Genomic DNA, 14392 nt, shown 5'->3' on the forward strand with positions numbered 1-14392 from the left:
TATATGCTGCTGTGCAACATGCAGAGCATTGCAGTACACAGTGGTTGTTCTAATGCTTTTTAGCATGTTGGGGATCTCAACAGAAGATTTTTGTAGTGTTCCTGTGTCTGTGTCTCTTTGAGCATGCACACGTGACTCGGCAAGAGTTTAAAAGAATACAGTTAGAAACAAGAACAGTATAGGTTATTCACTACTAAGGTAATACTACAAGGTAAGAATACTTAGGTATATGTTGGAGAACAGGGAAAGAATGACCGTTTACCTTGCAAAGGACATTGTAACTATCACCAGGGGTGCCCCCTTCTGTGTTCAGCCTGAACTGGCACGTGTTCATCTCTGCAAGCTCAGGGCTAACTGATGTAATCCCTGCTAAGGGCTGCTGCACATGCACCCGAATGTGCAAGAACTGTGTCGTACTGAACCCGTTGTTGTACTGAAACCTTCACATGAAAGGTCTGTTTTGTTCAACTTTATCTTAAATGGGAGAGCTGAAGCACACAGTTATAAGTTCTCACCACTGACCTCAGTGACTTCACAGGACAGGACAGCTGGGATGGTGGGATTTTCTGACTTTCTCGGGTACCGTTGTTCACTCTCACCCAAGTTGCTGCAGTTCTCTATGGGTCTGTAGACAGCCAGGAAAATCTCCACAGAGTGTACTGGGCAGACACATATGTTTTGTATTGTAGGATATATTTCCCATTGTTAGCATCTGCACCATCTACACTTAGTGTTGGAGTGCAGTAAGTCAGAACTGGTTGTAAAGGACTGCAGGGAATGGATTCAAGTGTCCCCAAGATAAGAGCTGCCTTGAAACCAAATTTTTGATTAAAAAAAATCGATTCGGAACTATGTGTTAAGAACAGCGACGTCTGCCCATGCAAACAGTGTAAAACTTGCAGTTGTTTGGTGTACGTATGAGGCCTGAAAACTTACTCTGAAAGAGAGATTGAGTGCAAAGAATCATGAATGAATTGCTTTTATTGTGTTTGGAAGATTATGCATACCTTATATATAGTTTATACTTGTTTGGTTTTTTTCAGTCTTTAAGTAGTAGTCAGTCTTGAAAGGAATGTGCTGGATGTGGATTTAAGTTGATTGTGATGATGTGGATTTAAGTTGATTATGATGATAAGGATTTGGTTAGATCCTTTATTTCCACCTTTCAAACAACAAGAAGTTATTTTTCCATTCTGTCCACTTGCTCTCAGTAGATGTAGTTGGCTGCTTAACATCTCTAACATTAATATTGTGGTGTTTTCCAGAGCTTTTACTATTTATGCAAGCCTATTTTGGTACTTACTTTTTGTTTTTGTTTTGCCAGCAGCCATGCAGCAGGTCCTGGATAACCTTACTGATCTGCCAACATCAACAGGCGCTGAAGAAATAGACCTGATTTTTCTTAAAGGAATTATGGAAAACCCTATTGTAAGATCACTTGCTAAGGTACTTAAACTTGCTGCTCTGAGTAGAATCTGGGAATATTTTAACTCTTAAATTGTGTGAACATTGAGTATGGATTGAGGCATTAACAATTGCTTTTATGTACAGTATGTCTTATTAAAAGACTTGAAGGCATTCTTGAAGGTGAAGATTTGGTATAATGTCATTTCTGTGCCCACTGATTTATTGTTATATGGAAGAATCTAGAAGAGGAAGAAAAATTCAGGGACTCCAGAAATAATGTGGTAAAATTATTTATTAAAAAAATGTGAAAATACTTGAAATTAGAAGCAGTTGGTTTTAACATAGTCTTGTGACCACTGCTGTGTGCAAAACCGATATGCCTTCTAACTTTTAGCATTTTTTCCAAAGGTGAAAAGTGAGAGCAATAACCTTCTTTCCCCCATGGTGAAACAAGTTTTCTTTTTGTCATTTGCACTTTGAATGGAGTGAAATATTCTCTCCATTCCCTTTCCTGGATCTTGTAGTAATACTGGGACCTTTGATTGTCAGCTCTCTGAGACATGGGCTATCCTTAGTTTTGGTCTTGCATTATGAAAATCTTTTATTTACAGATGGTACATATTTATAAATAGGTAAGGTGGTATTTACAAAAAATCTTTGGACTCTGTAATTGAGATGTAGTAGGAGATTGTCCTGGTCTATCACAGAGATGCAAGGCATTTGTATTCTTTCTTAATCTTACTTCATAAAAATAATCAGCTTTCATGAGGAAGAAACAGTTAAATGTAGCTGTCTCTCTAATATGAATAGACATCTGAAAGTAATGCCCTCTAGGCAGGCATGAAATACTGTGTAAAGCTAAAGGATTGTTGTGCAGGGATTTTGCTCCGTAGAAAAATCTGGAAAGGAAAACTCATAAGAATTCATACATTCATGCAAGAATTTACTTCTGTTTAGCTGTTCAAAAAATTCATTGTAAGTGGGAGACATTGTGTAGTAATAAAATTAGAAATAATGGATATGTCTCATCTGCTGGTGAGATGACTGCAGAGGAAAAGATTTGTGTACTAAATTTACTAGAGTAAGTAAAAGCATTTTCTCACATAGATTTTTTTCCAAATTCAGTATCTGCTGGGTCTTAATTTAATATTTATCATTAAGAAAATGTTCATTGCAAACTATTTTTTTCTTATCAAGAGTTTGTACTTTAATGGCCAATTACAATTATGTGGAAGTCTTAACTATGAACTTGCTTTATCTAGAATGCTGAAAGGTTTTAATTGTCTTCATATGGCATGACCTCACTCATATTTTCTTTTGTATTAATTGTGGAATTAAACCCCAAAACTCAGTCCTAACCAGAGCTGAATAAGGCCAGGATCAAAATGACAATACATTTCATTAAGTATATGGATTTCATATATATCCATTTATCTCTAAAAATATGTAAAACTTGTTTTTCTATTAGAAGAGCTAGTTTTAACAGAATAGGCAATAGTCACATTATTTAAGCAGATTCATTTCAGACCAGACCAGAAACATAAAAGCTTTTCTATTTTCCTTTATTAGTCAGTTATTAAGACTAATCATTATGTAAAGTATCCCAAAAAGGACAAAAAGAAATTTAGGGAAATGTGCCATGAGCCATACAAGCTTATTTTTTCTTTTCAGTCCTTAAAAAAAAAAAATGAAGGCAAGCAATAAGCATACTAGATAGTTTATAATAATTTGCAATGCAAAGTTTGGCTAATCTTTTAAAATTGTGTTAAATTCATTTCACACTTTTTTGTTTAGAATAAAGACATCAAGATAGAAATTAGAGAGCTTTTTTCAGAAAAGGTTTTTTTATTGTACCTTTCCTTTCTTCAGTGGGTGGTAGGAGAAAGAGGAAGTAATTGTAATCACTGTCAAATGCATTTTCCTGTCATTTACTGATGTTTATGCTCAATCCTAACTAGCCTTTAGAATTGTTATGCTTTTTGGAAAACAGTTCTTGAAATTGCAACATGCATGAATTTACTCGATTTTGCTACTGAACTGTCTAATCAAAATTCTCTTCTCCTGGATTGTTGAACTCTTCTTTAGAGCCTCAAAACTTTATCTTCTTTTCCGCAGTCATGCTATTGCTTTCAGTATTGTAGCATACCCTGCAGCATATCAGGTGAATGCCTAACCTAGACCAAGGAAGCATTTTAGGAGTAATCTATAAACATCGAGGCCAGTATTTAGGATGTCAGATTGTTGGAGGAAATAGCCTTACTGTTTCACTTTTTGACAAGTATAATAAATATAAAATAAATCAGAAGACTCAATTCAGTATCACTATTTCTGAAATTAACTGAACTGAAAAAACAAAAAAGGTTATATCTAAGTTAGCTATTCCTTTTTAAAATAATTTATTTATTTATTTAAATTATTCATACCACTCCATATCCTGCTACTCCTCAACGTATTACAGGATCAGAGGTTGCTGACTGAGAACCTTTCTGTTTCCTGGTATATACATGTCCTTGATTTTGGAGTGAAGGGTGAGGATATTTCTGTTTAGATTGTAATCTCTGTTAGTGGTAGTATTTTAAAGAAAATGAGTGAGAAAGAACGTAACCCATATTCTCTAATCTTATAAAGGTTTTGTAGTTGGGGTATGCTTAAAAGCCAATAGATTTGTGTTTTTACTTGCTGTAAAAGAAATGAGCTTTAAAAGAAGGATATTGTTTACTGTACATATTATGTACAAAATAGCATTTCCTTACTAAGGAGAATGTGTGTAGGTGCCAAGCTTCCTATGACTTTGTCATCATGGTCATTTGGTTTGTGCGTGTTGGTGTTGGGGAATGTTAGAAATGTCTTTCTCCGTGTTGAGTTAACCTTTCTAGTGTTTGATCATCAGTCCTGCAGAAATATCATTTTATAGATATGAAGTAAGATTTAATACTTGGATGATTTCAGGAAGCAAAGTCTGCCGGTTTTAGCAACATTTTATTTTAAAATCTGTTTTAAAGCACTAATTAGAAAGTAGATGTGTTATGCATGCCTTCAAATTATATATATGAGAAGTATATATAGATGACTCCCAATATATCTGTTATATCTGTTATTTATTGTGTTTTTCCATGCCAAAGCAATTGTTCTTGTTTGAACTTCTTGTTGCTACGGTGTTGTAAAAAACTCTTAATTGAGTGCATTGAGAATCCTAGTTATTTTTGGCTTCCTCTTATTCCCTAATTTTATGATACAGCACTGCCTGTAATAAATAAATGAAGCGTTCGGATTTATGAGATGTTTCTCTTGCAGCTAAAAGCTCCTACCTTTCAATGAATTTTGAGTTTCTGCAGTGTTTAAGAAAGGGTTATGTCTGCAGCAATAGCTCAAGAGAAAGAGATGAAGTTATCACAGAATCACAGAATGTTTGAGGTTGGAAGGGGCCTTTGGAGGTCATCTGGTCCAACCCCCTGCTCAAGCAGGGTCACCTGGAGATGGTTGCCCAGGACCATATCTGGATGCCTTTTGACTACGTCCAAGGAGGGAGGCTCCAACTTCTCTGGCAAACTGTAGCTGTGCTCAGTCAGCCTCACAATAAAAAAGTGTTTCCTGATGTTCTGACAGAGCCTCCTGTTTTTCAGTTTGTGCCCATTGCCTCTGGTCCTGTCACTGGGCACCACTGAAAGAGCCCAGCTCCATCCTCTTGGCACCCTCCTTTCGGGTATCTGTACACATTGATGAGATCATCCCACCCAGGGCCTTCTCTCCTCTAGGCTAAACAGTCCCAGCTCTCTCAGCCCTCAAATGTGAGGTGCTCCAGTCCCTTCGTCATCTTAGTGGTCCTTCTCTGGACACTCTCCAGTACGTCCAGAACTGTACACAGTGACCTCACCAGTGCTGAATAGAGCTCAGCCTTCTAGCAACACTGTTCTTAGTGCAGCCCAGGATACTGTTAGCCACCTTTGCTGCAGACTTTTCTTTAGAATTTCCTTTAGTTATGCAGACCTTCCTTTGGAATTTGCTGTTCTGAAGATATTTGAATGAGATGAGCCTGAGGTAAATGCTTCTCTTGCAGACTTTTTTCCTGAGCAGATCCCTTAATTCCTTTTTTGTCCTACTTCTAGAAGAGGTACTTGTACTGGGTTCTGAAGCAGAAAAGATCGGAGGTGCTGTACTGTTCCAAGAGGACTGTTGGGTGTGTGTATAAAGCATAGAGGTTATGGGAAATAAGGACATATAAGCATCTCTTACAGGTGCCACTCATAAAGTTTCTTGGGTCACGTACTTAAGCGTGCAAAATCCTTCAGCAGTTATAAAGGTTCAGATTATACTGTATGTATTTTTTCTGTCTTTCCTGAACCAAGAAAAGAATTAAAAGGTTTATAAATTGTAACTGCTTGAAACTTATTTACAATATAGTCTCATATATTTAATTTTACAGGCTCATGAGCGACTGGAAGATTCTAAACTTGAGGCTGTCAGTGACAACAACCTGGAGCTGGTGAATGAAATTCTTGAAGACATCAGTCCCTTAATAAATAAAGATGAAAATATTGCAGAATTGGTTGGAATACTCAAGGAGCCTCATTTTCAGGTGCCACCTTTTTACTATACTTACCAACTTAACTGTATTGTTGTCCACATATGGATCTAGGAATAATAATGAAACAAAACCTGAAGTATAGCAAGCTTTAATATGTAGGATTTTATTCTGAATGAAAGGTAAAACAGAAGCCGTGTGGGGTTAAGAATAAGCACAATTTTAGTCTTTGACATCACCTCAAGAATATCTTCACTCATTGTATTAAAATCCACTTGAATTTCTGTTATGAATCTTGGATAAACATTACCTTCCTATATGACTAGAGTTTCCATAACAATTCCTTGAAGGCTTCATCCTTAGCATTTCCAGGTGGTCTCAATTCCTGACATTCATACTCCTGTGTAAGATGGACAGTTTTGCAGAGGGAAGGAATGTGATTCTTCTGTGAGACTCTGCATCCCTCTCACTGTTGCTGTACTTTACATAAATGAAGTTTTGACATACACTTGTCAAAAGCAGATGTTTTTCCATAGCAGCCATTTTATTACCAGCTTCTGTACTGACATTTGAAGATTAGGGTTTGTAAATCCTTGATAGATTCTGGGCTTTCTAGGCAGGCTTCAGCTGATTTTAGTGCTTAGCTATAGGTATCCTTTTGCCACAGTATAAATGTGCTTCTTTTGGCAGACAGGTACAGAATCACAGACATATGAGGTTATGAGTTATATGAGTTTAAACACATTTTTTTTCTAAATTTTCAGTTATACATTATACAAACATAGCAGTGAGGTGCATTACCATTTAACACAGATAAAAACTGGAAATGTTGTCAAGCTGTGGCCTGTTGGAAGAAGGAACACTTTAGAGCTCAGCTTTCGAGGTAGTAGCTATTCTGAATGCTGACAGTTCCTCTGCCTCTTCTGAAGAGCAGTATGTTGGCCTCCCTTGTGCTCTTATTTGTCCAGAAGGGCTTCATAACTAAGGGATCAAAGACTATTATTTGGCGACTTACTGGTGAATAAACCTTCAAATCGGTCTTTGATCCCTTAGCAGAAATTGGTACTGGAAAAGGAGAGGATGAGTTTGGAGGAATCAGTAGTTACGATGCAAAAAGGTTGGAATTGGGGACCAACCGGTGCAGTGACAGACCTGCCAAAGATCCATCGTGTTAGATAGAGAAGCTAAAGCTGACAAGTTGAAGGGGATGAATCAAAAGATGGAAAGGACCTAAAAAGTGAAGAACTTGCTGGAGTAGGCTGACTCTGAAAGGCACTGTAGCAATGATCTCTGAAGAGAGATGGCAAAGACCAGAGATCAACTTGGCAAAGAATCTTTGTGGTGGAGACTGGAAATGGCCTGTAGGAGACCGAGATCAAGTAAGAATTTTAATTGGGGTGAACAGCCAACGCTAAGGCAAACCCAGAATTCATTCCTGTTCAGTGGTCGTATTTACAGAGAGGCACAACATGATGCTGGTGTCAGTTACTCCATTAGTTCAGGCTTAAGCAACTTACACATTTAATTTAAAAGTTCCAAAGTAGCTGGTGAACAAAAATGCCAATATTTATGCTACGTCTTGTACACTTTTTGTTGTTTGATTTATAAAGAGCAGACTTGAAATTGCATATACGCTACCTTAACTTTACAGTTTTGCTCTGTTCTTGTGTTAGTGCTTCCTAATTGCATGTTAAAGGTCTCTTTAACAAGTATCTCTTCTATTTTCCTTCCCTTTCCCTGGCAGTAGGCATCTAGTGAAGACTGCAAGGAGAATTTATGGCTCAGACTTCTGAGTGAGAAGTAGTATCATCCACCTGTGGTGGTGTTCTCTTCCATCAGTTTGTTCTGTTGGATTTTTGGACCCATGTAGAAATCTGGCATTCACAACATCCCCCAGCAGAGTGGAGACTATGCTGTTTTGTTAAGAACTTGTTCAGTTACTTTCACCTTTCCAAGAATCATGCAAGCCATACACTCTAAATAGTAGATTCTGCTGACAATAAAATACTTAATCTGAAAAGTATCCTATATTTTCTTCTAATAGTTAGCTTTACAATGGCTAATCAGAACTTTAAAATGTTTCATTTGGAAAAGTGATCTTAGGTTGCCTTCTAGACAGATCTTAATTTATAGGGTTATTTTTCCCACATATTCATGCCTTGTAACAATCCCACTTTATGTCCGTTGTGTGGTATCTCTTGTGATATGCAGAGAGTTCCTCTAAATGCCTTATTCCAGCAACGTTGCCATTTTTTCCATGAGAACTTTTCTACAGTTATCCAGTCTTGGATAGTCAGCTGATCCTGCTTACGTAGCATGCATACATATGCGGTGTGGAGGAGACTTTGAACTGTCTTATGGATGTTGATTATCCAGTTTGTGTTATTTTGCAGACCTTTGTCAGTGGTTTTATAAATGTTCTAGCACCAGTATGGGAAAGGCTGGATTCCAGGGGAGCACTGGAGTTGCAGGAGCACAGGGTATCCTTTTTTCCGATACCTTAAGAAAGAAACAAGTGAAGTTCATGCAACTATATTTCTCAGATCACTCAACCATATTACTGAAATAAGAAAGTAACTGTGAGCAACATAAAATATTGGAGAGTAGTCCAACAGTGGTTGCAGACACATGGCCCCTGTTGCCAGATGGCTTTGTTTAAGTGTTCTTCAGGACTGTACACTGTCACCTGGCTGGCTGGAAGCAGTCTTGTAAAACTGGTATAGACTCTTGAGTTTCAGAACTGAGAATTAGGTATGGGAAGGTAATAAGTTAACTGTGTCTTGTTGTAAGGAAACCAGTAGACTGCTTTTATTAAATAAACCATTTTATAATTGTGGGCAGCAGTACAGTCCCTGATAGTCCTTCTGTGATTCAGACATCATGTAAATAGCAGAAAAAAGATTTTGTGATTAGAGATGGTTAAGTTGTTGTTGAAAGAACGAATTCTTATCCATAAAACTGAGTGAATAAATAGGATCAGAATGTGGAATGGGAACAGATTTAAGAACTGAAGAATCTTACAGAGCATGTTAATTTGAAAAACATGACACAAACTGTTAATTTAGTATTCTTTTTTGACTGTGGATCAGATTATAATCCATAAATTATATGACCGTTAAGGACAGGGAGCAGTACAAGCATGGTTATGCATAAGGGTCCATGAGAAGTCTAGTGGTTTGTGGCCAGAAAGTTTGGGAACAATTTGTTCTGGTGTGTGAACAAAAGAGGAAATTGGAAGTATCGCGCTGGTGTATCCACCTGGTTTTGTCAGTGGTAATGTGTTAAAATGTGTAGTTGATGCTAGTTGTTTCATTTTGGAAATACAGAAAGATCCAAAAATGTTGCTTGCAAACATTGGCAAACAGAGGTCTGTTCTCCTGGTTTCTGGATTGGATGTGCCTTGGATAATGAAGAATTAGAAATTGCTACCATCTGACAGCTGCTTGATTTAAATAAATGATTGTTTTTCCTATTTAATTTGATTTGGTTTCTGTCCACAGTATCAGAGCAGCCACAATAAGCAGCTGTCTTTACAGTCTTAATGGCAGGGGCAGAATTGGTGAATTAGTACCTCCTTCCAACATCAAGTTGAAATATCAGCAAGGTCATCGTGTAGTGGACAGATTAAAATTACTGTTGAGGTTTGTGATACTTTGAGAGTTTGTGATACTTTGTTGAGCTCAGCACTAAACTAATATGGTTGCACAACTTTTAGGTTAGAGGTGGTTTACGGAAGGATGGAGCAGACTGCATAGCAAAATTGTTAAATTTGCTTAAATTTTGCCTGTTCATCTGCTCTGCTGCTTTCTAGTTGTTGTGGTTTAACCTGGCAGGCCACTAAAAACCACACAGCCACTTACTCACACCCCGACCCTCCCCGCTGGGAAATGGGGAGGAGTTGGAGGATTAAGCGAAAGGAGACTCAAACGTTGAGATAAAAACAATTTAATAATTGAAATAAAATGAAATAATGATACTACTGCTACGACTATTAATAGTAATGACAGAATATACAGATGAGTGTTGCACAATGCAATTGCTCACCACCCACCAACTCGTTCCTGGCTGGTGATCCCGGAGCAGGATAGAGATCCCGAAACTGCAATCCCAGAAGAGCAAGAGCCCCAGCTTTCCAGCCAACCCTCATTTATATACTGAACGTGATGTTATCGGATATGGAATATTCCGTTGGCATATCCAAATGCCAATTTGGGTCTGTTAATCTTACTGTGCTCCCCCCAGCTTCTTCTGTACCTGCACACTAGCAAAACACAGGAAGTTGGAAAGTCCTTGATTTCCGAACAACTAAAAGCATCAGTATATTATCAACATTGTTCTCATACCAAATCCCATGCTGAGACCAAAACACAGTGCTATTCTAGCTACTAAGAAGAAAATGTGCTCTATCCCAGCCAAAACCAGGACGGTGGTAGTTTGATGTCTTCCTGTGGCACACACATGGCACTATCAGTGATAGTCCCTATGGTGTCCTGTCCTTGGTGTCTTCACTTTAGCTACTTATTTGACACCAGTCAGTGATCTAACTCAAGACCGTATCTCATCAGGTCACTATTTGAAATAAAGCTGTGCTGTTTGAGGCCTAGTAGGCTTCTCCTCTACTTGCTTCTTTTCCTCTTCCTGTATCTGTCAGTGAGACTTTTTGTGCTACAGGATGCTTTATCTTGAACTACCATATATGGTGGCTATAGGGTGTCCCTTTTCCTCTTAAGACAGAAAGTCTTCACTGTCTAATTTCACAAGTTTGATCTTGTTTTACCTGTATGTATTGTCTTATATTTTCTTTAAATCTTAAAGTATCTTTTACAAGAAAATCAAGTCTAAGTTGCCTTGTCTTCCAAAGATTATTATATTTATTTGGATCTCCTTGTTTTACTCTCTGTTTATGTATGTGAACTGGTGAAAACACCATTTACTATAAGGTCCGAGCTCTTCTCTTCCAGAAAGTGAATTCTGTCAACTTGGATTCATTTGGTGCTAGAATTCTGCCTTGGCTTTATGGAAGCAGAAAGCACTTACTCTGCAGATTGCTAGAAATCCTTGCATACCTGTAATTATACAAATTACTGTGAAAGAAAATTTTATTACATTAATACAAGTATCTAATGATGAGTTATCTTCATTTTTTTGCAGTGGGCTGTTCATTTACTTTAACCATTTGCTCAGATACTGTCTCATTAAGTGAAATTCTATTTTAGGTACTCCTTTTTCCATCTTCTTCCCTGCAAGATCACATGCTCCTCACAAATTCATTACATTTCTCCTGTACTTCCTTAAGAAGAAGCACTTGTATTTACAAAAGAGAGTATATTTGCCAAGGCAGCGAGTCCTTGAATGCCAATTTTTGCTCCATTCCATGTGAAGTAAGAGTTTTATGATCTGGTCCCAAAAGGGCAGATTCAGTGGTTATTCAGCACTAAATCCTTTTGCAAATGGTTATTTCATGATTTAAAAAGGGCTTTTCCTGTTCCTTTGCAGTCACTCTTGGAAGCACATGATATTGTGGCTTCAAAATGTTACGATTCCCCTCCTTCTAGCCCAGAAGTCAATAATTCTTCAGTGAACAACCAGATTGTTCCAGTAGATGCTATCCGTATCCTTGGAATTCACAAAAGAGCAGGAGAACCACTGGTAAGTAATTGAAGATGAATGTGTCTTTAATTTAAAGTGTGAGTGAAAACATTTGTACGTGCCTGATTTCTTGCATTATGTTTTAATTATATCTATTATTATGTTGTGTAATTTAATGGGTGATAGGATGAGTATTGAGAGGTTGAAATAAGAAGATATTTGTATGTTCTCCATCCCGTTTTCTTTAAGAAATTACAGGATAGTGAATAGGCAGTCACTAGGCTGAACAACTTGCTTGCTTACCATGTGTTGACTAACACATCTGTTTGGTCCTGGTTCAAAATGACAGCATTGCATGTAATCAAGAACAATACAGTCATTGTTCAGTCGTATGAAAACCTTGTCTGAAAGCACTTTTGTGTCACCTGATGCTTGTCTGTGTGTTGGGAACTCTTAGACTGTAGTAACTGTTACTGCCTGTTTTCATTGGGGTGGATAGAATATCCCATAGCTGTATATTTTTGCTTGAGGTAATGGTAAAATGAAATGGAAATTCAAACAATGGTAAACTAGGTGTCACATACCTCTTTCAGGGTGTTACGTTTCGAGTTGAGAACAATGATCTGGTAATAGCACGAATTCTTCATGGAGGAATGATAGACCGACAAGGTCTTCTGCATGTAGGAGACATTATTAAAGAGGTGAATGGCCATGAGGTTGGAAACAATCCAAAAGAATTGCAGGAACTGCTGAAAAACATTAGTGGCAGTGTCACTCTGAAGATCCTCCCCAGCTACAGAGACACTGTCGTTCCTCAACAGGTCAGTAGTACGTTTCTAACAATTCTGTTAAAAGAACTTCTGCTCAGTGCTTTGTTGCGTAAGATTGTTTTAAGATTTTGGATTAGACATATTTTGATTATTTTGTGTATTTAATGCTAGCTAGAAGGCTAAAATATAGATACCCTGTATTCACCTTTAAGTACATTTTGGAAATGAGTTTATTCAGTAGATTAATGCCACACCTAATCTGCCTGCCTAAAAAATTCTAATTAATATCCAAGATTGATAAGTATTTGTATGCTACATATACAGCATGTTTCTTTGACATCCAGTGACTGCTGATGGCCTAGCCACAATCACATTAAGCTGCAGTGAACTACATGTGTTCATAACATGATCAGTGTCTGAGGAATCTGTTTCAGAGGATTTAAAACCAAATTGAATTCAACACACGATCTTGAACTTGCTGACTTAAGTAGGAACTTGGATGGTGGCTATTCCTTATCCTTTTGGTGTTGCTGCAGGCTGTCGATTTTCCCACTGCAGAAGTAACTTGTTGCTCTAGATTAGAGCATTTCAACCATCTTGTAAGACACTCCTTCAGGTAGTGGGTCTTAATGCCCATGACTATAATAGACTGTGCTTACATTGAGTAGATGCTGAGGGAATATGCTGTGTTTGAGGCAGGTGTGCTGCTTCCTTTGCTCCCCAACCTGGTAGAAAAAAAGGCAGATTCCAGTCTACTGACGCAACTTCCCTGCATCAAATTTCAGTCTTCAGCAGTCAAATATCTTGTTTGTTTTAAAACATTCAGTTCATTGCAAAATTAATTCCTAAGATTCCACAAGCCTTCAATACAGTGCTCACGTTCTGAGAATTTTTAATATTTTTAAGTAATTTAGAATCAGAATACTGAGTTGTATATACTGAAATGCAAAAATAAGTGTTTTGTAATACATTGTTCAAATAGAACAGTTGGCTTCTTATTTTTATCACGAAGCTACTTCAGCCAAGGTTTACACCACTGATTAGTTCTACTCTCTCAGCTGGTATATGTCAGTTTTTTCCATAGATTATATTTTACTTACCAAATGCAACCTGTCAGACTTTTCATGTCAAACTTTTAGTGCTGTAGGTAAAAACATTTGTTCAGTTTGAGAGGTAAATTAGTAAGAATGTATTTTATAATGTTTAAGCTTTGTAAATTCTTACACATTCCAGGTTTTTGTGAAGTGTCATTTTGATTATAATCCATATAATGACAACCTCATCCCATGCAAGGAAGCAGGTTTGAAATTTTCCAAAGGAGAAATTCTTCAGATTGTAAACCGGGAAGATCCAAACTGGTGGCAGGTTGGTAAAAAGATTTAAAAAATCAAATGAAAAACCAAAAAGCTTCACTAGTTGCCTTAATAATAAACTATTTAAATTATTATCTACTTCCATTTAACAGCAGATATAAGAAAAAAATATTTACACTGCAATGCAATTTCAAGCTGATATCAAGGTATATTGATATCTGTTGAATATATTGATATCAATTGAAATACTAGAGAAAATTGAATGCTATAAATTGTATATGTAACATCATTTTGCTATTACTACTGTTTATTTGTCTTTGTTCTTGTATCATAAGCCTAGTCATTCTAGAATCAGTTTAAGTGGACAATTTCTAGCAGAAAGTTGTAGGTTGACGATGTTAACTGCGACAAGCCTTCCCTGACAGCAGCTGTGGAAGAAGTGGACTCCTTCCTGAGTGCTCAGAGTAGCGGAGAGAGAGGGAAATTAATCCTGTGGATTTGAAGATGGGTGGGAATAGCTATTTGGAGAAGCTGTATCTTTTATTTCCACAGTGGTGGTCAGTGTCTGTGAGCTGTAACATGCATGTTCATAATCAAAGTCTTTGGCACTATTTCAAGTATTAACAGTTCATCCTGCTTTAAGGTTGTATTTCTGCATTCAGTCCTTCAGTAGAAACGTAATCCAGTCCTTATGCTATTTTTATTTTTTCAAGACACTATACACACCATGAAACATCATCAGTGCCTTTGAAAGTGGGATGAGTGAACCTGTAAGACACTTCTCTCAACTG

At 37.3% G+C, this 14392-nt stretch overlaps 1 protein-coding gene across 1 annotated transcript; it reads left to right on the plus strand.

Moving 5' to 3' along the window:
- Positions 1 to 1320: 1320 nt before the first annotated feature.
- LOC104519070 (MAGUK p55 subfamily member 6) lies at positions 1321 to 13671 on the plus strand. The gene is made up of 5 exons (XM_010167463.1): positions 1321 to 1446; positions 5831 to 5983; positions 11426 to 11578; positions 12112 to 12339; positions 13522 to 13671. The coding sequence occupies exons 1-5, from the start codon at positions 1330 to 1332 to the stop codon at positions 13669 to 13671; spliced, it is 801 nt and encodes a 266-aa protein (XP_010165765.1). The 5' UTR covers positions 1321 to 1329.
- Positions 13672 to 14392: the final 721 nt, after the last annotated feature.

The sequence above is a fragment of the Antrostomus carolinensis genome, unplaced genomic scaffold (assembly GCF_000700745.2).
Source record: "Antrostomus carolinensis isolate BGI_N321 unplaced genomic scaffold, ASM70074v2 scaffold1565, whole genome shotgun sequence".
NCBI classification, from domain to species: Eukaryota; Metazoa; Chordata; class Aves; order Caprimulgiformes; family Caprimulgidae; genus Antrostomus; species Antrostomus carolinensis.

Excerpts from the sequence above, each read along its gene's own strand:
- LOC104519070 (XM_010167463.1), top strand. The coding sequence starts at position 1,330 with ATGCAGCAGGTCCTGGATAACCTTACTGATCTGCCAACATCAACAGGC. Across the intron at positions 5,984-11,425 it reads TCAAGGAGCCTCATTTTCAG|TCACTCTTGGAAGCACATGA; the intron begins GTGCCACCTTTT and ends GTTCCTTTGCAG. Across the intron at positions 12,340-13,521 it reads ACACTGTCGTTCCTCAACAG|GTTTTTGTGAAGTGTCATTT; the intron begins GTCAGTAGTACG and ends TACACATTCCAG.